General features: G+C 41.1%; 1 protein-coding gene across 2 annotated transcripts; it reads left to right on the forward strand.

Moving 5' to 3' along the window:
* The first annotated feature begins 532 nt into the window (after positions 1-532).
* C9orf72 (C9orf72-SMCR8 complex subunit) lies at positions 533-21,573 on the forward strand. Of its 2 annotated transcripts, none has more exons than XM_009680010.2 (11): positions 533-720; positions 2,661-3,146; positions 6,171-6,230; positions 7,132-7,227; positions 7,862-7,926; positions 10,319-10,391; positions 16,693-16,809; positions 17,545-17,780; positions 18,276-18,333; positions 18,929-19,038; positions 19,136-21,573. In XM_009680010.2, the coding sequence occupies exons 2-11, from the start codon at positions 2,703-2,705 to the stop codon at positions 19,320-19,322; spliced, it is 1,446 nt and encodes a 481-aa protein (XP_009678305.1). In that variant the 5' UTR covers positions 533-720; positions 2,661-2,702; the 3' UTR covers positions 19,323-21,573. The 2 variants fall into 2 exon arrangements, with proteins under 2 accessions (XP_009678305.1, XP_068783567.1); XM_068927466.1 differs by lacking the exon at positions 533-720 and adding an exon at positions 939-1,323.
* The last annotated feature ends 4,360 nt before the right edge of the window (positions 21,574-25,933 follow it).

Raw genomic sequence — 25,933 nt, forward strand, 5'->3', positions numbered from 1 at the left:
TTTTCTCCTTTGCATGACATAGGAAGAGACTGTTCACCCCAACACGTTGCAACTCTGCTTAATTGCCTGGCATTAAACACTTTTTGAGAGGGGTGATTTTTGTGGTTGAACTGATAGGGTAAAACTCAAGAATCACAATTCAGGTCTATCATGCTCTGCTAGACTTCTGCATGAGCCTTGTCAAGACAGGACTCCTGAGAGTATAGCAGAGGTGGGAGAGTTTGAAGGAATACGGTATGCCTTCATATCATAAGCTTCTTTATCCTGTTTAGACTGCAAATAAAACAAAGGCCTTTAAGTGATTATGGTAGGTTTTTCCAGACTGGGCCACTGAAGTGACAAGATGGAAAGGCATTTACCATATACCTATAAAACCAGAAAGCAGTTTGTAAAGTGGATCCTGTTTTGGATACAGTTTGTTTGGACACTGAAGTAGTTCTAATATTAGAAACCTTCTTTTTTGGTGAAAATAACCAAAAAGTCCTAGAAAAGTGATGCAACTCACAGAGAGCTACTGCTCCCCCTGCGACATACAGCTAGGGCTTCCTCTGGCTTCCTTCTCAAGCCCACTTTCTTCCTCGATTACCACGTCAGCCACGGATTTTTTTCCAGAACAGGCAATAGTGCTGAATCACAGCGGGACAAGACAAATTCAAGCAGTACGTTCCCACAGAGTGAACTTGCTTATTATATATTACTTTTCGCAGAGCATGGCAGCAGGTAAGGCTACATTAAAAAGCAAGGAAGAATAGGGGTGGGCAGGATTCTTTCTTCACTATGGCTTGGGTAGAGTCCTTCAGCGTAGGGAAAGGAGGCAAGGCCTCCCTTTTAAGCAGTCTGCCTGCCGCCCTTCACCCCTGCCGCAATCACGCTCTGGGCCCGGCGGACGCGGGGGGGCCGGGCAGCACCCGCCCCGGCCGCAGCTCCAGCCGCCATTTTCCTCCGTCGCCAGAAAGCAGGCAGGAAAAGGCTGCCTTCCCTCTGCCGCCCTGGAGGCTGGATCAGCCCCAGCAGCCCTCCCGCCCGGCTTGCTGGTAGCCACCCTGTACAGCTCAATTGCCCTGCCGAGGTCCCTGCCGGACGCGCTGCCCGCTGGGGCAACAGCAACCAAACATCCCCCCCCCCCCCCCCCAACCGTCCTGTGGCGCTGGGTGGTTCCGGCCCAGGGCGGCGGCGGCGGGGCAGGGGGAAACGCATGCGCAGGAGCGGAGCTGAGGCCAACCGTTGTGTGGGCAAGCGGGGGAGGGGCGGCTGCATGCGCGGCGCGCCGCGGCGTAGCGCCAGCGGCCAGGGGCAAGGGAGGCCGTTGGCGCCGTTGCGCAGGTGAGGCGCGGGGCGCGGGAGGCGCGCGGGCCGGGCGGGGGCGGGGGGAGAGGGAGAGAGAGAGCGAGCGGCTCCCCCAGCTGTGTGAGGGGCGGGGGTGGAGGGGTTTCGTTTGCGGTCCCGGGAGGTGTCGGGGTCCCACTTGGCTTGCTGAGGGACAGCAAGCGAAGGGGCCAGGTGCTATAGCTCGCCTCCCACCCGCTTGCCGAGAGACGGTGAAAATTTCTGAGGTGAAAATCAGATCTGGACCCTGCCTAAATAAAAAGCCTGTTCCAGACTTGGGCAGGGGTTGTTTAACCGCCAGGCAGGCGACTTGTGCCGCAGCAGCCTTAGCTCTGAGCAGCTTGTTTTTCTGGAAGGGCTGCGGTGAGAGAAGATTGCTCGTCTGCCCGCGTCCGTAAAGACCCGGGGATGTTTCTGTTTCCTCTTCTCCTAAAACCGTGAAGTTGCATTTTAAGCCTCGTGCGTGGCTTCCCTTCTGCCAGCCCAGGCTGTCACATGCTATAGGAAAGTGGCCTAATATTGTTAAATCGGGCCTGGAGAGTAAACAGAGAGAGGGAGATGCTTTGCTGCTCTGCTCTAAGGAAAAGCAGTAGGACTGTTTTACTGAGGAACTTAAAGCACATAGATATATGAAACAGAAAAAACTACACCAGAGGTCTGACCAGAAACATCTATGTCAATAGGAGGAGTATTACTGCTCCTTTGATTTTGCCCCTTTTCCCTCTCTACTGCCAGTGTAAGAGCAGTCTGGGGGCACACATAACGATACATGAATGTTAGGTTTGGACTTTCGAAATTAAGCCAAGATAAATGCGTTTTAGTGTTTCTCTTTTTCTGTTCTGGGTTGATATTTTTTTATACAACTTTGATTTAATGTATCTGGGTTCTGTAACAGTTGCTGTGACTGTAACATGCCTTTTGGGGAAGGTGTAACTTCTTGTTGTGTTCTGCAGCCCCCTCAGAACTGGGAAGGTGGAGGTGGAGGGTTGTTGGAAATGGCCAGGGCATGTATGCCACTTGAAAGTAAAGGAGATGCTTATCATGTGTCAGTTTTCTTACACTAGTTGAGTGTTGTGCAGGCTCATCATAATCATATTGGTAGAGTGAGTAAAGGATATTTGAGGTTTGATTGACCGGCATTTCTAAAGCATACCATTTTGCTATGTGGAACGCATGCATACAAACTTCCTTCTTGCATGAGGGCTAGAATGAAATCCTAAGAGTAGAAGTCAGAGCTGTGGATGTCTTGAAGTCTCATATGGAAACAAAAGAAAATGCGATAATAATGAATGCTGCTCTAATTCTATTTTTTCTTCTAAAACTTTATCTTTTAGGCAACATAAGCATTTTAGTGATATGATAAAGAGGAAACAGGTATGTCAGCTCTTTGTCCACCACCATCTCCTGCAGTTGCAAAAACAGAGATCTCTTTGAATGGCGAGTCACCTTTATTAGCTGCCACTTTTGCTTACTGGGACAATATTCTTGGCCCCAGAGTGCGACACATCTGGGCCCCAAAGACCGAGCAGGTACTTCTCAGCGATGGTGAAATAACGTTTCTTGCTAACCACACCCTGAATGGGGAGATACTTCGGAATGCAGAAAGCGGTGCAATAGATGTGAAGTTTTTCGTCTTGGCAGAGAAAAGAGTAATCATTGTGTCATTAATCTTCGATGGAAACTGGAATGGAGACAGAAGCACGTACGGACTGTCAATTATACTTCCACAAAGTGAACTTGGCTTCTACCTGCCTCTTCACAGAGTGTGTGTGGATAGGTTAACACATATTATAAGGAAAGGAAGAATATGGATGCATAAGGTAGGTTTGTTGTTCATTACTAAAAACAGTGGTTTGAGTTGTCTGGAGCAATAGTAAAAGATTAAAATTTGTGACACCAATTATGTAGCAACCCAAACACAAAAAGCTAGAGGAAACTGGTCTATCTACAAGTATTGGATTTTGAAGGTAAAGCGTTGTCCATATTCAAAGCTGGATTTTTAGCCATGTGATTTATTGTTATATATACGATTATATGAGCATATGCCAGTTTCATATAGTTAACACAGGTGTCCTGTGTGGTGTTTTTTCTTCTCCCTAAGTTTGATGAAAATTATTGCTAAACTGTGCTAAATAAAGTATTTATATTAGGTGAGATTGTAAAATTACTGTTTTTCAGATCATTATTTTCATTGTTGATGTCCAAAAAAGGAGACTGTTGGAATGCTTTCAAGTTGCTGTTCTGTATACAGTAGTCACAGTATTAGTTCTCAAAAAAAGATATTGACAGTTTAGCAAGACAACTTGCCAGAGTGTTAAGTTGTGTAAAGCTATCAAGAGAATCAAGAAAAAATATGTCCTTTAGTCCGAATGTTATAGCTTTTGAAATCTGGAAATGGAAACTGTATTAAATTATTTTTTGAAGAATTACATCTTTGGGTTCATTTTGGATTTTTCATGATTAAATGAAAATTATTACGTATCTTGTTAAAAATAAATAACATTCTAATAATAAAATTAAAAAATCACTGTAGTTCAGATCGTCTAAAACAAGTACACTGCGTGTCAGATGTAATGTCGGTGGTGATGCGTGATTGCCTGATGAAGTTTTTGTTCCTCTTCTGTTTTGAGACCTTTAGTCAGCATAATTTAAACTTCATTTTTAAGTATTCTGATCTGAATAAGATTCCAAAAATAATAATTTATGTTAAGTTTTATGTTGTGATTTCTTTTTTGTTACACTAACATTGATGTTTTTTGCTGTGTGCTTAGTGATGGCTGTATCTTCTTTCAAATCCACTCTTGATAATTCTGGGGTTTGTTTTTCAAAGGAAAGATAGGACTTAAACATTCATTTTCAGTAGAGTGCAAATATAAATGTTTTATTCCTAAGCTAGTCTTCTAAAAGTCGATTGTTCCCTAGACATTAGTGCTTTGGACTTAAAGGAACGCTCATGCTCTTTATTACATAGCTTTTCTGTCATTTAGGGCTCGCTATACAGACTTTTAATGTCGAATGGTCACATAAAGCATTGCACATCATTGTTAACTACAGCTTGTCTTTTCTCTTTTTGAATCTTGATCCGTATCCATCTGTTTCTGCAGTAGAAATAGCCTTTGAGATGCGCTGACAATGATGGAAAATGTTTTCTGGTGGTATTCTCTGAAATTAATCGTGGAGTTCTTCATTTTTTTCCAGCAATTTTTGAAGTAGGTAGTCCAGCTTGGTCAGTCAAGAGAGTGACATTCTGTAAGAAAGTTATTTATTACTGGGTTTTTGAGGAAGGTCAGAAGTGTTTCTACCTTCATCTGCAGATCCTCAGCTGTACCCAGAAGAGAAAAAATTATATTAAAAATTTAGATTAAAATTTAGGTATGAGTAGGGTATTAAGGTAGGCCCAAATATTACAGTTTCCAGTTTCTGACAGTTCAGCAAGCATGGCTACACCAGAACAAATGATGTTGAAGGCCTATCTCAAAGGATCTGTGTATCTGCTCTGGCATTTGTAATGGTGGTTGTGGTTATGAGTTCTGGGGAGTTCTATTTAGGGATGGTCAACAGTTCCCAACAGATTTTAGACGAGAAGAAACCTTCTGAACTCAGGACTAGGAGAAACGTGCAGCAATGTTCAGACTGGCAAAGACAAGCAACTCCAAACAAGTCTTCTACAGGGGACTAGAAATCCCTTTTATTCACTAACATTTCACGTTCCAGTTGTTTGTCTAATAATTCGTAGCGGCTGTATTTCTAAAAAGAAATGGCTTATGGTATTCAGCCTCGTCTTCATGAAAGCTGGACTTCTTTTAAAGCAAAGGATCTTCATTGTCAAGGAAGCCTTATGACACTGATACGAAAGTCACGATGAAGGTGCCCTGAAAGAATTTGCATCATATCTCTGTTACTTTTCATACCCACTTCTTTCAGATTGTTAGACAAGTCTACACAGCGTTTGAGGGCAATTTACTGCAGCTTGCATCTTATTCATCTTCTCTAAATAGGTTAGGTAAACTCTTTACCCAGTTGAGTTTGATGAACTTTGAGTAATTCGGTCAGAGGAGACTAACCACTAAAAATGCAGTACCTTCTCAGCATCTAGCAAAAGATATCATTCGTTGTTGCAGCATCTTTTATTTTTGCACCTTGTATTGACTGATAAGTGAATACGGCTTTCATTGTGAATAATAACTAGATTCTGTTGTAAGTTATATTTCGAATGCTGTTTCAAATGCTGTTTGCTACTGAGCTGCCGCTGAGTCTGTTTTGAGAGGCTAATCCAACCTCTTACACTGTGCGTGTTTTATGTACTTTGAGGTTTCGTGTCCCCTGTACTTGGTTTTAAAACAGCGTGTTTTGATGACTTGCCAGTGTTTCAAGATGTGGAAATAATCCTGTCTTTCCTCCCCTCCCCAAACCAGTAGTTTTCCTTATCCTGCTGAGATCATTTTCTCTTGTTTGATCAGGAACCATCAGTCTGTATCCATCTGAAAATAAAAGTCCATAAAGGGGAATTCTGCACCTTAATCTCCTGATCATCTCTCATTTTCTTGGTCTGTAACAAAGGGACTATTAATCCGTTGTCACTGTCATCCCACTCTCCCTTTCTTGCTACTCCTGCTCAAGCATGTAAGAGGATTGGTGGGGAGCAGAGCAGGGAGCGTTGATCTGTTTAAAGTGACATCACTTCTAACTAATGTCAACTCTCTAAAAGAAAAAGACTTGAACATCAAAATTTGAATCTAAGAAGCATGACTCTACAGGGAAGAGATTTTGCCATTTGACTGTTGTGTGCATACGTGTATAGACAAATACCAGAGCTTTTATATTTAACTGCTTCTCTTGCTCAGGAGAGGCAAGAACATTTCCAGAAGATTGTCCTGGAAGGCACGGAGAGAATGGAGGATCAGGTAAGACGATCTGGTTGATGCATATATTGCACACCATCACAAAACTGTTTGACTGGATCTAGTGACTGTAGAAGTTGGTGCTCCTTCTTATTTCTGGGATCCAGGAAGATACTTTGGACGGGCTGATGACCTGCCGTGCACATGAGGCAAACTTACCGAAGATAGGATGATGGAAGCTGTGAACAAATTGAAGGAAAATATATTCCATCACTTTATGTGTAAAAGGGAAATCTATGAAGAATATTACCTTTCAGAAGAGGAAAGTTTTTTATTTGAACTTCACGTTCCCTAGAGGTAGTAGCTTCCACAGATTTATGCTCGCCTCCTGTCAAGGGTAGTTTTTCACTAGGTCGTTACCTCTTCAAGTTACAGAGATGTACAGAGTCTGTCGTGTTGAAATGTGGTTGTAGACTTGATGGAAGAGACCGTGAAGAAAGTTTGGTCTGTGAAACTGTACATGTGAAAGTGTGACTATAGTTTTGTGTGAAAGATAGAACAAGAGAAATAATTTCCTATGTTGATAACTAATAAGCCTGATACTGTTTTCCTGTCACTGTTAAAACATCATAGTTTGGATCCGTAACAATTAGTGGTAATTGCATGTAATATGGTATGCGCAAATTGTATCATTGCAAATATGTCCTGTCTAGGCCAATCAAACTAATCTGGCGAATTAGCATCGGGCCCTGGAAATACATTTTAGGTGTCTTTATTAAAAAGTGAACTGCATGTTTCCATTCCGATTGCTGATGAGCAAAGTCGAAGGAGTCTACGTATCAATTAACTCCCATAGCACACTTCCAAACAAAAACATTTTGCCTGTAATATTGCAAGTTTGTCCCTGGTAACTTCCTGTACTGAATGAGGTGCTTTTACTTCAAGCATGTTATTTATTCCTCAGGGCCAGAGCATCATTCCAATGCTAACAGGAGAAGTTATTCCCGTAATGGAACTCCTTTCCTCTATGAAATCACACAGTGTTTCAGAAGAAATAGATGTAAGTCCTTGTGTTTATTGCATTCTAATAAGAAAATGACTGTGCCGTTCTCATTTGGTGCTCTTTGACAGAAAAAAAACCCAAAGACACAGCTGTCATAAATTCTTGTACAGTTTAGGTGTTTGACATCCAGCTCTACTTAATAGTGTATGGTGTGGTTTAACATAACAGTTTTAGTTTGGTAAATATAACACTACTAGCAGTGGATTTTTGCTCAGGCACTTCCAATGATATCGTTTTAAAAAGAGAAGGGGAAGGATGTTTCATACAAAACAAAATAAATGAAGAGATAACTAGGTTTAATGTTGATACCTGCTTCAGTGTGGTTTAGTGTTCTTCTGAAAGAAGTGGAAGTGATCTGACTTGAACTAGTTTTTAAGTATTTAATTATATTGAACTCAATCTGACTGTCATGATGCATAAACAAGTTTAATGATCCAGTGACTCTTTTCATTCTCTCACTATCCTTTGGCTGAAGTCAGACCTTTTTAAGATTTTGGTTTTCTGACAGTGTCATAATTTATTTTAAGCAGATTCTAAACAGTCAACACCTATGATTAAAAGCAAAAATGAGTTATTTAAAAGGTGTTGCACATCCTTGTCTAACCTTTGTTTATGTTTACTTGCATTTCAGATAAGTGATACGGTGCTAAATGATGATGACATTGGGGATAGTTGCCATGAAGGCTTTCTCCTCAAGTATGAAATTCAGTTTTAATTTATGGTGTAGTAAAATTACTTAAACTTGCGTCTGTGTATCTATAAATATGTGTGCACGTGAGTATGTGTTAGATTAGTTTTTTTTATAGGAGGGGAAAAATGACGTGTTTGGCTTTTTGAGAGTTTTGTATGTAAAATGCTGTAAAAATTCTTTCTTTTAAAAGAATGGCCCTGAGCTAATGGCTGCAGCTGTTTATTGTCACAGTTATTTCCTTAGATACCAAATACCATTTTTCTTTGATACAAATCAAAGTCTTGCATCTTCATGAAATACCATATATTGAGTTGTGTTGTCATGAATAAAAGTCACTGAAAGTATGGCCAATAGGACGTTTATTATTATACTATGTATTTTTGTTTTATTCCCATATTTCTAAACTATAACTAGAAATAGTTGTACCTCATAGCAACTTAATCTCCTGTGGGAAGCATATTTCACGGATTTTAACTGATCATCTGTTACCTTTTAGAATATCTTCCCTATAACTGCATTAATTTCTGTAGTGCTTAGCTCCAAAGAATTCTGTAGTCTGTTTATACAGTATCACATATTCTTTCAGTACTGCACCAATTCATGTGTTAAATTTACTAGTTCTTCACAATTACGTAGTGTTTAGTTTTGTAGAGAACTTGGGTTCTCTGTGTTTGTAGTCCTGTAGTCCTGTAAGGCTAGCAATCTTTTAGAAATAATGCAGTGAATATTGTTGGATGGATTACTGTAAGCAGTTAGAGCCATTGATCCTATGATGATAAGCTAGTCTTTTATCAAAAGTAGATTTATCGGGCAGGTAATGGACTGTAGGAGTAAGAGAGGGTGTCAGTTCTCTCTTCTTGTGCTACTTCCCCCTGAAAATTTTGTTCAGGCAAGAGAAGAATAACTTGGCTGTTTGTATGAAGGGTCCAAGTATCAGGGACCCTAGTTGGAACATACCTGTTGTTCTGATGTGCTGCTGGTAACATCCAAATGAACAGCACTGCAGATGGGCAGTGCTGCACAGTAATCCCAACAAATCCAGGCTCATTGCATATGTTTTAGTTGTTTATCTCTGCAGTTATCTGGGGTGGTGTTTTGCACTACTTCCTTGTTAGGTGATTTTCCATTCTACATACCCACCTTTCCTCCTTTTGTAGCTTTCTTAAAATTACTGCTCATAGTAGCAAGCTATTGGACAAACATTGGACAAGCTCATAGTAGCAAGCTATTATACAGCTATTGGACAAGCAATGGCAGGATTCTTGAACAGAAGTGATGTAACTATCTGATGCATCAGATTAGATGACTCTCTCTTCAAGGACAAAGGTTCAGTTAAGCTTCCCGTGCTGCTCTATTTAAAACTGCTTTTTAGAGGATAGCAGAGCTTATCAACTCCTCTGAGTTCAGAGCTCAAGTCTAATATCGTGTTGGTATGGATTTCTATACTTCATTGAGTAAAAATTGGATTGCCCCAAGTGAGGAATTCGTCTGTACACAGATAGCCTTGAATCTAACTATTTTTAAAGTATTTGGTAAGATAAATAGTAATAGGTCCACTGTAAACTCCACCTGTAGGACTTGAGCATCTCAGTATAGCTATTATGGTCCTAACCAGTTAGAGGTGTTTGTTAGAGCTGATTAAACACAATACAATCAGTCCTTCAGTTCGGATAGCCTATCTTTACTTCTGTGTATTCACAGATGTTGGAAAAAAGCTTTCTGATTACAAAAATGGGTATACTTTTGAAGCTGTTGGGCAGGTGTTGGTTTGAGAAAGTTGGGAAGGAGTGATGATGAAACCTCAACGGAATTTTCTTAAGAGCAGGCTAAGAGTTGTCAAGGTTAGTCCAGGTGTAGCTGTTGAAGCCTCCAAACTCAGGAGTAACTCGTTGCTGCTGATAGCTCACAAGACAAGACCGTTCAATTCCCATGTGCCATTGTATATCAAGGGGCTCAAGCCCGTGAAGTGCTCTTGCCATGTAGTTAGCAAAAGTAGGGCAGTTCACCTACCAGGTGTCCCAAAACTGGTGTCTCATCCATGGTTTTAGAAAATGAGGACAACCATGGAATAGGTCATCTTTCAAGATGTTTTCAAACCCTTCATTATTAATACATTTTCTCTTATTTTAGATGAATTATTTTATGCTGATGCTATAATACATCAATAGACATAGACAGTTTTGGTTAGCTCTGTAAGTGGTATTTAGAGGGTCTGTCTGCTGGTCTTTCTGTCCATCAAACCAAAGATGTAGATATTGCTGAACCTACAAACATGTAGGTATTGCGAAAATCCAAAAGTTATACTGGAGGACTTAATTCTTCTTGCAGAATCACGGTAATGGCTAGAGTTGAAAAGTCTGGTTAAATGTATTAACCTATTCTTCTTTTTATTTGCAGTGCAATTAGTTCACATCTGCAGACCTGTGGTTGTTCTGTAGTTGTAGGAAGCAGCGCAGAAAAAGTTAATAAGGTAAGACACTTGGTAGTAAACCAAACTGAATGCTGATTATTAAGAGTGTTAGTGTGTCACTTGCAGCAAGGGTTGCCTATAAACATACCTGAGGTTGAAGAAAGAGGGAATATCATTGTCTGATAATCTTACTTGATTGCTCTAGCAATTCATAATTCTGCTTGAAAAGTTGCTTATCAGTTTTATTCTGGCAACTGTAAGCAAACCAATATATTTAATTTTTTTCATACTGTATATAAATGAATAGTAAATGATTTGGAGATTTTAAAATCATATTTGTTAGCTCTAAATATAAACTGAACGGTTCTGAAGTGACTTGCGCAGTTCAGCTATGTTAATAGGTGTTGTGTGCATACTTTAAGAAATGAGTATCTGCATAATTTTGCTGTGCTGAGGAATAAATATACATCTGCATCATGAATGGCTTATGTATCATGAAACCTCAAAGCTATTACAGAATCACAGAATCACAGAATGGTTGAGGTTGGAAGGGACCTCTGGAGATCATCTAGTCCAACCTCCCTGCTCAAGCAGGCTCATCTAGAGCACATTGCCCAGGATCACGTCCAGGAGAGTTGTGAACATCTCCAGCGAAGGAGATGCCACAACCTCTCTGGGCAACCTGTGCCAGTGCTCTGTCACCCTCACGGTCAACAAGTTTTCCCTCAGGTTCAGACGGAACTTCCCGTGTTCCAGTTTGTGCCCATTGCCTCTTGTCCTGTCGCTGGGCACCACGGAGAAGAGGCTGGCCTCATCCTCTTGACACCCCCCCTTTCAGATACTTGTGCACAATCAGATCACCTCTCAGTCTTCTCTTCTCCAGCATAAACAAGCCCAGCTCTCGCAGTCTTTCTTTATAGGAGAGATGCTCCAGCCCCCTCGTCATCTTTGTAGCCCTCCGCTGGACTCTCTCCAGTAGGGCCACCTCTCTCTTGTCCTGGCGAGCCCACAATGGGGACACACTACTCCAGAGGAGGCCTGCCCAGGGCTGAGTGCAGGGGAGGAGCACCTCCCTCCACCTGCTGGCAACACTCTGCCTAATGCACCCCACGATCCCATGCGCCGCCTTGGCCACAAGGGCCCCTTGCTGCCTCCTGCTTCACTTGTTGTCCACCAGCACACCCAGGTGCTGCTCTGCAGAGCTGCTTTCCAGCAGGGCAACCCCCAGCCTGTACTGGTGCAGGGGCTTCTTCCTCCCTAGGTGCAGGACCCTGCCCTTGCCTTTGGTGAACTTCAGCAGGTTCCTCTCCACCCACTTCTCCAGCCTCTCCACGTCCCTCTGAATGGCAGCACAGTCCTCTGGTGTGTCAGCCTCTCCCCCCAGTTTAGTATCATCAGCAAATTTGCTGAGGGTGCACTCTGTGCCTTCCTCCAGGTCATTGATGAATATATTGAACAAGACGGGAAAGCCAGGACTGACCCCTGGGGGACACCACTAGCCACAGGCCTCCAGCTTGACTCTGCACCATTCACTACAACCCTCTGAGCTCTGCCATCCAGCCAGTTCTCCATCCACCTCACTGTCCACTCGTCTAGCCCACACTTCCTGAGCTTACCTAGGAGGATGTGATGGGAGACAGTGTCCAAAGCCTTGCTGAAGTCCACGTAGACAACATCCCCTGCTCTCCCCTCCTCTACCCAGCCAGTCATTCCATCCTAGAAGGCTATCAGATTGGTCAAGCATGATTTCCCTTGGGTGAATCCATGCTGACTACTCCTGATCACCTTCTTGTCCTCCACATGCTTAGAGAGGACCTCCAGGAGGAGCTGTTCCCTCACCTTTCCAGGGATGGAGGCCAGGCTGACAGGCCTGCAGTTTCCTGGCTCCTCCTTCTGGCCCTTTTGGAAGGCGGGGGTGACATGGGCTTTCTTCCAGTCCTCAGGCACCTCTCCTGATCTCCAGGACCTTTCAAAGGTGATGGAGAGTGGCCTAGCAATAACAGCCACCAGCTCCCTCAGCACTCGTGGGTGCATCCCGTCAGGGCCCATGGATTTGTGGATGTCAAGTTTGGACAAAAGATCTCGAACCCGATCCTCCTCGACCAAGGGAGAGTCTTCCTTTCTCCAGGCTTTCTCTTGTCCCCAGGGTCTGGAATTCCTGAGGACTGGCCTTAGCAGTGAAGACTGAAGCAAAGGTGGCATCCAGTGACTCTGCCTAGTCTTCCTTTTGCTATTGATGTATTTGAAGCACCCCTCTTGTTGTCTTTGACATCCCTTGCCAGATTTAATTCCAACTGGGCCTTAGCCTTCCTTGTCGCATCCCTGCACGCTCTGACAACGTCCCTGTATTCCTCCCAAGTGGCCTGTCCCCTTTTCCACATTCTGTGTACTTCCTTCTTCTGTTGGAGTTTTGCCAGGAGTTCCTTGCTCATCCAGGCAGGTCTCCTGCCCGCTTTGCTGGACTTCTTACTCAGAGGGATGCACCGATCTTGAGCCTGGAGGAAGTGATGCTTGAATATTAACCAGCTTTCTTGGACCCCGCTTCCTTCTAGGGCCCTACCCCGGGAGATTCCTCCCAGCAGGTCCCTGAAGAAGCCAAAGTCAGCTCTCCTGAAGTCCAGCGTTGCAATCCTACTTATTGCCCTGCTCCCTCCTCGTAGGATCCTGAACTCCACCATCTTATGGTCACTCATCCAAGGCTGCCCCCAACCTTCATATTGCCAACCACACCTTCTTTGTTTGTTAGGACAAGGTCCAGCAGCGCACCTCTCCTCGTTGCCTTCTCCACCACCTGGGTCAAGAAATTGTCATCAGTGCTCTGCAGGAACCTCTTTGACTGTTTGTGCCTAGCTGTGCTGTCTTGCCAACAGATGTCAGGGTGGTTGAAGTCCGCCATGAGAGCCAGGGCCTGTGATCGTGAGGCTACTTCCAGCTGTCGGTAGAAGGCCTCATTGATGACTTCCTCCTGATCAGGTGGCCTGTAGTAAACCCCCACAGCCGTGTCACCCATGTTACCCTGCCCTTTAATCCTTACCCAGAAGCTCTCAACTTGCTCTTCATCCACCCCTCTAGGCAGAGCTCCACACATTCTAGTTGCTCCCTCACATAAAGGGCAACTCCACCACCTCACCTTCCTGGCCTGCCTTTCCTAAAAAGCTCATAGCCAGCCATGACAGCATCCCAGTCATGTGAACTATCCCACCATGTCTCTGTAACTGCAACGAGATCGTGGCCCTGCGACCGCACACAGATCTCTAACTCTTCCTGTTTATTCCCCATGCTGTGTGCATTGGTATACAGGCATTTCAGATTATGCATCTGTAGTCACACCTCAAAATGTTCAAGCTTGCTGGGATATTATACTTACTAGGATATTATAATATTACCATCAGTTACAAGAATTTTGTCTGCATAGCTGTGTTTGTGTTGACTCTTTGTCTTCAGCCTGTTTAAACCGAATTTGTAAGTGACTATACAGTTTAATTGATAGACTTGATAGATCCTTAAATTAAGTTTGACTCAGCTTTTCTGAAGAGCCAGACGGATGCAAAGCACAGATATAAACCCCTAAAACTGAGCCCTGTAGTAACAAAATATTTCAGCATAATGACTGGAGCATGTGTAAAACTCACTTATCAGTAGGCGTAATGCTAAGGAGCTTCCAGGTCTAGAAACAATAGGCAGCATTAGCTGCACCTCTTAACAGAGAAAAGTAAAATTTGCATACATCATTATGGTCTGAAAGTCATATTTTGAGGCTCTAATCCAATTATTACATTTTTGAGGTAGACTTCCTTTTCCCCATGTTGTTCATAGTTTTTAAACTTTTTTCTAAATCTGTTATGAAATACTTAATTTGAAGCAATATGATATTATCTGCTCTGTTTTCCCTGTAATATTTTTGTGCAAATACAGAGAATTCTGTGATGCTTATTTTAAGCTTACACAGTGTTTGAAGGAATAATTGAAGGGAGGATATTTTTCTTATTCAGAAGTTTCCAAATACATTTTTATACACAGTTTTTGGATTATAAAATAATCAAATTCAAATAAATTCAAATAAGTTTCAAATAAATTGAAAGCAATTCCTGGAAGAGATATACCTGTGTTTAGTGTTCCCTAAATTATTTCTTAAAGCCTATTTATTTATGGCATACTGCGATATATCAGTCTTTCATTCGGAAAGATTTCCCTTTGGCTTGCATTTAATTAGACTGTTATTCTGTCCCTTCTGATAAAAACACTAAAGTTAGTCTTCAGTCAAAATATGTAGAGACAAATCGTGGAGAAAATATTTTTTCAAGAGCAAATGGAATTCACTAGATAAATTGCCTCTCTTCACTCACAGTTTAGTCCTCCAGTGAGCCTCTTTGATTCAGAATATCACTGCAACTGGGAATGGAAAGAAGGGCTTCATAAAAACATATGGTCCTAGAGCCTTCGAGTGTTGCATTTAAGAGGCCACTGCATTTAATAAGTACACTGGTAGTGCTCTGAGTGTTGCTCTGGACAGTGTAGTAACAGTAGTTTCATGTTCTGAGACCGTGACAAGGCTCCTGAGTATACATGGGGATAAGCAGCATAGTCAGATAACTTCATTTACTGATGGGAAATCTTTTTCTACACTGGGATTTTCTGTCTGATCATGTTTTTAGTTATGATGTACTGATAATTGAGTTGTAATTTATTTTGTAAGATTGAAACCTTCCTTTTGGAAAGACCTCTCATTTTAATCCTTGGAACTGATCCCCTTTTTTGATGTATGTATAAGTGTGTCTTATCTCTGTGTATATTGCTTCAAAATAAAATAACAATTAAGAATACTAGGCCTGTTGAATATATTATAGATTATTATGCAACTATATATTTGTATATTAGCTACACCACAATATATTCAATATATTCAATATATTCTTTTTTTAAAAGGTTCAGAAAAAAGCAAGGCTTCTTCGTGTTTTGAAGTAAGCACTTCATGATGTTTTTAAAAGATGAGAAAGAAAGGAATCGTTCTGTATGTATTGAGAGTGAGGGTAAAGCACCTCTGATTAAATGAAAAAAACAGTTGATAATCTAATCATGAGCAGTAGGAACTGGAGAAAAGAAAATTCTCGACTCTTAGCTGAAATCTGCTAACTGGACTTAACAAGTATTGTTTCAGGGATGTAAGATGTACACTTTGTAGAGTTATCATGACAGTTTAACCAGACTTTTCAACTCTAGCCATTACCGTGATTCTGCAAGAAGAATTAAGTCCTCCAGTATAACTTTTGGATTTTCGCAATACCTACATGTTTGTAGGTTCAGCAATATCTACATCTTTGGTTTGATGGACAGAAAGACCAGCAGACAGACCCTCTAAATACCACTTACAGAGCTAACCAAAGCCTTAAGCAGTGCTAAAGGCTTAAGTAGTTATGAGTGTTTAAAAAAACGTATTGATAAGCTAGATGTTTGGGGGGGAAAAAAAGAGTCTAGAAGAATGTGAGTCTCCAGATATAGCCAGTGCAAAATTTCATAAATACTACACAAGTCCTTATCAGTACTGTGCTCCTTGTGTCATGGTGTAACTGTTCTAAAGAAAGTACTTTCTTCATGGCATACTTGAGCTTTCTTTATAATAAAAAAAACCCTGCTGCCTCATGCTGAAGTGGCAAAGTGCAAAAGTCAGAAACTGGGATACCATTGTGTTAGGCGGTGTATAAAGATATTGAGCAAGGATGGATCCTTCCCAAACACCTTACAGAGAGTTAAGAAACTAGAAGTTAAGACTGTCAGATTAGTACAGTGGAATATACGTTAGTATTTGAAGAACGTTATTTGTAACTGTTGCAGCATAGGAGTATGAAACAGGATAATGAGATACCTTTTTTGCTTTTAATGGAGAGCTTGAGGAAATAATATTGAAGAAACATAATAAGCAGGATGCTTATTTTAAAAAAAATTTAACTTTGCCTTTTTTGAACAATAGCCAGTGTTTTATATGCAGCAAATAAAATAACAGGCCTACTGGGCGAGGAAAGTAATGATTTTACTTTCCTGTAACTCATTTTTAAGTAATAAGAAGAGCTAACAGAAGGCAAAAGTGATTTGTCCTATGTAGTTGGCTAAGAAGTGAGCTCTGGCAAAAGGTGTGGGATTTTACTCATTTAACAGGAAGTTGGAATAATACAGTTTATGTCTTTGTAATTTAAGTATGTCGCTGTTCTCTCACGTTACCCTATTTCTGGGTCTTCTAATAAGTGTGATGAACTTTTTCATTTAGCATTTGAAATACTTAGTGCATTTGTGTCGAAAATTGTTTTTCAGGATCAACTTAGTCTTTAAGTTTTCCTGTCTTTACAAAACTGTTTTTATAATGCAGATTGTGAGAACATTGTGTCTGTTTCTTACGCCATCAGAACGGAAGTGTTCCAGACTCTGTAGAAATGAGTCTTCTTTCAAGTATGAGTCGGGACTTTTTGTTCAAGGATTACTCAAAGTAAGTCAGTTAAGGCAATTTTTATTCTCCAGTAGCTTAAGAGCATTCTTCAGTGTATGTGTATGTGTGTGTATATGTGATAGGCATACACATACAAACATTCATGCTTAAGGAAATATGTTGTCTTTCTTTCATTCCTTCCTAGCGCTATAGGTATGCCCATAACTCGGTTCTTGTTAAAATTCCAAGCTGTTCTTTTTTTCTGAGGCATCTATTTCTTCTGTACAGTATTTTTCCCAGTTGTTCCTACAATCCAGAGTACAACAATACTCTTTTGCTTACTTGGGGCTAGGATGGATCCCAAAAAGCATTGCATTTTTGCGTTATAGCATAACCAAGAAAGAACAATCCATCAGTCATAGGGTTTCCATGTGTTTTAAAAGGACTGTAGCAATATATAGTGAGAATATATAGAAAAATAATGCTCCTTGCTCTAATGATCATTTGTCAGATAAATATGTGGAATTCTTAATGGGATCAAGAAGCAGATTGTGTAATGATGTAATGTAATAGGCAGGTTAACTCAATACTCCTTTTCTCACTGTTACCTTAAGGGAATCATCCATTATTTTAGGACATTCTCCTGGGCTTACTGCCACCATTTTTCTCCAACAAAGTATATCTAAACAAATGGGATTTAAACTGTAGGCATGATGTTTTAATATTGTTTGTTTCCAGTATAGCTTTGCTTCTCCAAAAAATACCTAGGAAACTAATTTTTTTTCACTGTAACAGGATGCAACAGGAAGCTTTGTGTTGCCCTTCCGTCAAGTAATGTATGCTCCGTATCCTACTACACATATAGATGTAGATGTCAATACAGTGAAGCAGATGCCTCCTTGTCATGAACACATCTATAACCAACGACGATATATGAGGTCTGAGCTGACAGCCTTTTGGAGAGCTAATTCAGATGAAGAGATGTCTCAGGATCCTATTATCCACACAGATGAGAGTTTCACACCTGATTTGTATGTACTCTTCTTTCACAACTCATCAGAGATATTTGGGTTGAGCGAATAGTGGTGTAAAGCTTTCCAATAAAGTACAGGATGGGGGCTTTTTGCTTGTAAGAAGCTACTTCAACTGTGGTAGTTGCTGTTCCTCTTTTGGAATTTACTGGTTCTGTCAGTGGTTAAATGTTACTGAAATTCATTTTCAGTGACACTTCTGACAGTGTTTTGTTCGTTATGTTGCCTGGTTTTAAATGGGAATACATGACAGCTAAGTCTATTTGACAGGGCCCAACCGCTTTCCTGGTTTTGGTTCGTTTCACATGAAAAAGTTTGGCATAGGAATTCTGTATTACCTTTAAAAATAGCAGGATTATAATTCAATAAAATTTTGAGTTCACCTAATTTCTGCCAGACTGTAAGCAGTAATACTGTTCCTGTAAAGAAGTACGTCTCTTCATGTAGCATCTCTTCATGGCGTTACCTCAGGTTTGTTTGTTTTCATTTCTATAGAAATGTCTTTCAAGATATCCTGCATCGAGATACATTGGTAAAAGCCTTCCTGGATCAGGTAATGGTTGTTTTTTCAGAAAGAACAAGAGTTAAAAATCAGTACTTTGGGCTCTAGGAACAAGTAATTTAACGCAAATAGGTGTGTTGTTGTCAGGTAGCTCCTTTTCATGTTGGTGCTGTGATTCTTCTCTGCCTAGCCAGGAGAAGGCGTCTGACAGTGACCATTTAAAATATCTAGCTGGTAACACAGATGATCTCTGAAAACATTTAAACTTAATTTGTATATTAGGATAATAATGAAAGTCCTACTTATTATGGATAAAAACTAATGCAAATTTTCTATTACTGTGCAACAATGTCTGGAATTACAACATTGGAGAAGCTGTCTGAGATTCTTTTCAAATAATGTAAAAAAGGAAAATATAACTCAGTCCTAATAGAACTGTGAAATAGCTTAATTTACTGCATCTGAGCACCTAGACAACTAAGACTGTATCTCGAGTGTGTCTATGAATCTGCTGTTAATATGTTTGTTTTGCTATATTAGGGACCTGTTTGTTACATGTGTATGCAGTGTTTCTTTATATTCCACATGCTTAAAATGATTCTTGAATTTCTATGTCCAGCTAATTTTCTGGGATAATTTTTAACAGATCTTTCACCTGAAACCTGGCTTATCTCTAAGGAGTACTTTCCTTGCACAATTTCTGCTAGTCCTTCACAGAAAAGCCTTGACTTTAATAAAATACATAGAGGATGACACGTAAGTCAACAGATAATAGAAAACAGACTCTTATAAACTTCCTTTTTTCTCTTTTACCTTATCCAGGCTTCAAAAATCATTTTTTTCTTTCTTGCAGGCAAAAAGGAAAAAAACCTTTTAAGTCTCTTCGTAGCTTAAAGATAGACCTTGACCTAACAGCAGAGGGCGATCTTAACATAATAATGGCCTTAGCTGAGAAGATTAAGCCAGGTCTGCATTCCTTCATCTTTGGGAGACCATTCTACACTAGTGTACAAGAACGTGATATGCTGATGACGTTTTAAAGTTCTCCGCTGTTGATGTGTAATATTGGAGTCTTGCATGCCAGTAAAAGAAATCAGTGTGAATGCCACATTTCTGACAATCACTGATCTGATTTATAACGGAGCAATAGTTACAAAGTAACACTACAGGATGTCAGAAGCAGGAGGAAACGTTATCAGAGGAAATATCGACTTAACTAGAAAAGCATGATTTTAATGAACTCATTTCTTCTGTCTGCTTTTTTAACAGTAAAAATAAATACTACTATAAGTTCTTTTGTGATATGGGCTCAATAGAAAAATTAGAACATGTTTTGCTTTGAGGGTGGTGTTTTTATTTTCCTTCCCCATTGAATTCCTTCAGGTGCCTGCTGGTTTTCCCCTGTTCTGCTGTCCTTATTTCTAGTGTTTCCACAAAAAGCAATGTATCTGTCCTCTCTAATCATAGGGGCTGGAGGATGGGGTCTTTCCAAAAGTATCAAGAAGTTTTTAAAAGTGTTCTTATATATAGGTGGCGCAAATCTGAAATATGCTTTCCTTGGTCTCCCTTTCTAACACTAGTGGCTCCTTCACTTAGAGCATTTAAAGGGATTTATTTTTTCTAAAGTACAGCACGGTGCTGTCCTTGTGGACAAACTGTTGACTGTTAGCATAAATAGCAGCACTCTGCACATGGGAACTGGGTCTTTATTTAAACTCTTTTGTTGGTTTAAGTACCAATCAGGATATTCTGCCACAGGTTGCTGGGCAGTTAAGTGTTCAATAATCCAGCATAACTGAGCTCTTTCAAAACATGAAACAAAATTTGTTTGTGTCATTCAGCTGCTGTTGTCAGTCTTTGGCTGGTAAGTGCTGCTGTTTTCTCCGTTGTTAAGTTTATACAAGGGTGAGATTAAAACATTAGACCGTCCCACAGAGCACCAAGGTGATAGCCAAACAAGAAGATAAAACAGTGTGGTTTTTTGCCTTTAATAATAGTCATCCTTAATTCAGGAGTCAGTACAACTATGACCTTAAGAGAGTAGCATTTTACCAAGTGAGTTTTAGTGAAACTCCATCGTTTCCAACTTTGCTTTGCTTGAAAATAAATAAAAGGAAGTCCAGAAAGTCTTCTATTTGTATGCCTTAAGCTTTCTTCTTCAGTAACATGAAAAGTAGTATAGTGTGTCAGGTTACGTAGACTCAGTTTTTTTGACACTTTGGCACTTGTTTATTGTGTGCTGTACTGAAACTGGTGATGTGCATCTGTATCGCTTGATGGTATATTTCTATTGCTTTCGGACAAAGGCAGGAATATATGTCATGTTTTACTGTAACCGCATAACTAGTTATTAATCATAAAAGAACAGCTCTTGTGATTTGAAAAGCTGCTATTGCTTTATTGCTGAAATTGTTTATAGCAGTCCTTGGAGGAAAGATTCCTGATTTCAAGATAGATTTTAGTGTCTCTTCTATGAAATGAGACATAAAATTAACAATTCAGACTCATAATGTTTTCTGAAATTTCAAATATTCTGATCTTAAATAGAATACTGTAGTTTTTAACACATCCAGAATTCTTTTACACTTCATGAAAAGGAAAGATTTACCATTAAAAAGTGACAGCTTCTAAAGAAGGGGAGCTGCATACCGTTTTTATGAATGAAAAATCAGCCTTACCTGATTCAGTAAGTAGTTACAAGTAGTTACATCTTGCTCAGTCTTCTCTCTCCCTGTCTGTCTGTCTGTCTGTCTCTCCCTGTCTTTAATACACTTATGGTACAAAACTGGCAAGATGAGCACAGCTTTTCATCAGGAGAACTTGTCAGAATTATGCTGATGTAAGTCACCTGTGCTGAGATCCTGTTTTGTCTTGCTACCAGTTTTCTTTCCTTCTGCACTTTACTTAATATATCCATTAGAAAAGAGGGTGATTGGTAAGTTTTTACTCTCATGTCTAAGACTGGGTCAGGGGGAAAGTAATAAACACTTCTGAAACTTACAGAGAAGTGGTTGAATTATAAATAGCTTTAAATGTGGTGCTGGAATCAATCACTTTAGCTTGATAAACATTGGAAACTTAACACTGACACTACTAATAAAGCTCTAATTGTTTATTGAACGTGCTGTCACTTTTTGACTAAATGCTGGAAACTTCAATTACTACTTTTGTTACACTGCTGTCAGTGCGGAATGTATTGTGAAGTAAGTTACTAAATGCATCTGCATGTTGTGTTGTAAATCTTGCTCAGGAAAGGATTTAATAAAATTCATACAGAATTTTGGCCTTGAATTTCTGCTGAAAATTTTCAAAGAACTATTGTTCAATATTTGAATCATGTAAGCCTTTAACCATTGAAGCAAAGAAGAAACTTCTCATTAAAATAAAAAAAAAAAAAGTTTATTCTGAGATAGTAAATCTTAGACTGTACTCATGGACAGTCATATATTACCAACACTGATACTGCGTGTGCTGTTTAAAAATGGCAATTTTTGAAAAGTCTCCAAGTTTCGTTTCTCTGGGTCTGTTAGTAATGGGTTCATTTTCAGCTAAGACCAAAGTGACTTATTCATTGAAAAATCAGTCCTCTTGAATGCTTAAAAAAGGAATTTGGCCCTACTTTTGAAAAGTCTTAATCCCGTATGTGACAATATAGAAACATTTTAAGGAGTGCACTTACATCCAGCAGTCAGTGCATACCTTTCTTCAGGGTTCCAGGGTTCCTTGTAGTTTAAAGAACAGGACAAATTTATTCCTTCCATGTGGATCTGAGAGTAGTGGTTTAGAGCATTTTTAGCAGCACATTTTTCCTAATCTTTGTATACCTATAAAGGTAGCACAGAAAAGCATCCACTGTTTTGATACTGCTTATCTAGAATGACTTTTTTGTTAAGACGTAAGAGTGGTTCTCCCAATCCTGTATATACACTATGTAGCAATGTCAATTTTCTTTCAGAGCAAAAGGGGTATTTTGGTAATTTCATTATCCCTGAGCCACCAGTATGATATGCCAACATAGTTTGCCAGGAATTCTACACACCATTCTCTACTAGGAAAAGGTGTTTTAATTACTCTTCTTCTCGGATTTGCAAATACAAAGGAAACATCTCTAATATTTGAAGACTGTATTTCATAGGCATGTTACTACCTCTGATGCCTAATCAGAGCCTGTTCATCAGGATTACTTTGTCCTCTCTTCAGCAATAAAGATGCAAACAATTATGCAGTGGTATGTAGAGAACTTTTCTGTACATGAACAGAACAGTGTTGGGTAGTTTATTACCTTTGCCTTGGCATATAGGTATGCTAAAACTGTGTTGTGCCTCCAAAACTAGAATTAAGTAAAGTTTAGAAATGAATGTCAAAAATAGGACACAGTCCTGACAATGACCAGTGAACAAGTCTCACTTCAGTTCTAACTAAAAAAACAGTAACTATGCAAGGCACTTTCAGCATTTGATTAGCATGCAGGGCTACTTCTCTAAGCAAAAGATCTGTAGGAAGAGAAATTTCTGTTCAGTTTCCTTTGAAACGAAAAACAGGATGGAATGACAACTGATAATTACCCATTCCCATTTTTTTAGCCTTGTTTTTTAACCACCTCACTCCTGCAGGTTAATAAATTGAATTAACTAAAATCAAAGCTATGCTGCACTGCCAACTACTTAAATGTTTCACACACTTCAATGGACAAATGGTGTACAGTAACTGGGAATAACGATGGAATGAATGGAAAATGGCAGTGTATTGGAAGATGGTACTAATTTACTAGACTCAGAAGATTTTGATATTCCATGTGAGGCACATGTGTAAAGAGTAGTCAGTCTTTAGTAGTTAGAAAACACTGATGGTAGAGACCACCTAATCAGGGTGAAATGAAAGAAGCTCTCTTTAAAAACTTGAGGAAGTCACTGGACCACCAACCCTGATTCTTACCAGGGGACTTCACCTTCCTTCACATCCCTGAGCAGGGTACCATGGCAGGATGCAAGCAGTCCAGGTGGTTGCTGGTATGAGTACTGGATGGGCCAACCAGGGGTGATGCACAGCTGAAAAGCTGGATCTGCTTTTCGCCAACAAGGAGGAACTGGCTGGGGAGATAATAATCACTGGCAGCCTGGGCTGTAGTGACCATGAAATAGAGAACTCAAGATCCTCCAGGGATTGAGGAAGGCAAAGAACAGAGCACCTACCTGGGACTTCAGGGAGCAGATAGGTGGGATGCTGTGAGAGGTTGCTCTGAAGGGCCAAGCTACTTAGGGGAGCTGGCAGGGCTTTAGGACAAGCATCCTCCAAGCACAAGAGTAGACCATCCCAATGCTCAAGTAGGCAAGCAGATTTCTCAGGAGACTAGCATGGCTAAGCAGGGAACTCATGACACAGCTCCAGTGCCAAAAGGCAGCAGGAGGTGGAAGCAGGGGCAGGATATAAGAGAGGAATTTAGGAACATTCCCCAGGCATGCAGGGATGGTGTCAGGAAAGCCAAACTTCAAATGGAGCTGAAACTGGTGAGAGAAGTCACAGGCAACAAAAGGAACTTCTATTACTATATTAGTAGTAGAAGTCTAAACAGTGAAAACATGGGACCACTGCTGAATGGGATAGGTGATTTAGTGGCAGTAGATGCAAGTAAAGCTGAAATGTCCTATGCCTGTCTCAGTTCTCACCAACAAGGTCTTTCAGTTCTCTGTGCTTAGGGACAGGGCTCAAGGAAGAGAGAAGAACCTTCAGTGGATAAAGGTCAAGTCAGGTATTGCTTGCATGAACTTGACCCACATACATGCCCATAGGATCCAATGGACTGCACCTGCGGATGCTGAGAAAGCCAGCCAATGTCACTATCACCTTTGAAAGACCATGAAGACTGCGGGAGGGCCCTGACAACTGAAGAAAGGCAAGTATCTCACACATCTTCAAAAAGAGCCGAAAGGATAATCTGAGGAATTACAGGTCAGTCTCACTTTGATGCCTGGGAAGTTCATGGAGCAAGTCCTCTTGGAGTACATCTCTGAGCACATGAAGAAGGTGGAGGGTAACAGTCACCTGGTTTGACGAAGGGTGAATTGTGTGTTTCCCAGCTGGGTGCCTTCTGTGGTAAAATGACTAGATTTGTAGAAGAGAGGAGAACACTAAATGCCATTTACTTTGACTTTAGGAAGCTTCTGAGACCATCTCCCACAATGTCCTTGCTGGGATGTCCAAGCTGAGATATTACAGTCTTGATGGTTGGACAACCTGATGGGTAATCCTGGATTGGTGGTCATGCTCAGAAGGTGGTTGTTAATGGATCATATCTGCCTAGAAGCTGGTGCCAGCTGCGGTCTCACAGGGTCTGTTGGGGCACCTGTCCTAACCAGGCTGTTAACCAGGCTGCTTAACACGTCTATCAGCAGCCTGGAGAAGGTGATGAAGTGCACTCTTGTCACATTTGCAGAGGATACCAAATGGTGGTGAGGTAAGGGTGGAAATGAGTTGGTATGCATGAAGGCAGGGCTGCCATGCGGAAGGTCTGGGCAGATAGGAAGAAAGGGCTGATAGTGATACTGCCTTGGACCAGAAGCAGCTCTATGGAGAAGCCCCAGGCCTGGCAGCAGTGAGCTGAGCAGGGGCCAGCCATGCACCGGGCCGCCCTGAGGACAGCAGCATCCCAGGTGGTGTGAGTAGGGGCACAGCACAAGAGCGAGGGCCCCTCTGCTCAGCGCTCATCACACTCCAGCTGGACACTGCCTCCAGTTGGGGCGCCCAATGCAGGAAAGATGTCCACAAATTGGAGTGGGTTCAGGGGAGGTCTCGGAGACATTGGAGCTGGAGCCCTTGCCCTGTGAGGAGAGGCTGCGGGGTCGGGCTGGGCCAGCCTGGAACACAGATGGCTTCAGGGCACCTTGCAGCAGCTCTCAAGGACCTTATAGGGGAGGGGGAATTGAGCAGACAGGGCCAGGATCCTCACAGCAGTGCCTGGCAGGAGGGCAAGAGATGGCAGGCATAAGCTGAAAATAGAGAGGTTCAGGCTGGAGATAAAGAAAAACTTTTTTCCTACAAGGACAAGTCAAATGGGAGCTAGGGCCCAGTGATGTTCTGCTGCTATCTCTGTCCTTGGAGGCTTTAAAGCTCCAAAGGGATGAATCCTAGTGCAGCCTCATGCAACCCTCTGGCTGATCCTGCTTTGGGCAGGGTTGAAATAGAGACCTTCCAAGGCCCCTGCAGGCCAGAATTATCCTATGGTGCTATGATCCTACAGACTAGCTACAGTCACTGTTGCTTAGAATCACAGAATAGTTTAGCTGGGATGGGATCTCCGGAGGCAAACAGATTCAAACCCCCCTGCTCAAATCAGGGCCAACTTCAATCCAAGCTGTTCATGGCATCGTCCAATTAGTTTTCAGTATCTCCAAGGGTGTAAATAAAAGAAGGAGCTGTAGGACTTCTATTGTAAGAGCAGAGATATGCAGAAGCTTATAGGTGGTGTTGGATTCACCACTGAAAATGTGGTGGTCTAATATATGAATCCTAGGAAAAAAGGTAGGTAACAGAAATATGGTATTTACAGGTGTCAGTATACGTGTAATGATTAATCGAAGTATATCCTTTAATTAAAACATGAGGGCTAATCAGGACTTTGTTTGAAACAGCTTTCTGTAGCAAAGAAGTAAAG

The sequence above is a fragment of the Struthio camelus genome, chromosome Z (genome assembly GCF_040807025.1).
Source record: "Struthio camelus isolate bStrCam1 chromosome Z, bStrCam1.hap1, whole genome shotgun sequence".
Classification (NCBI taxonomy): Eukaryota; Metazoa; Chordata; class Aves; order Struthioniformes; family Struthionidae; genus Struthio; species Struthio camelus.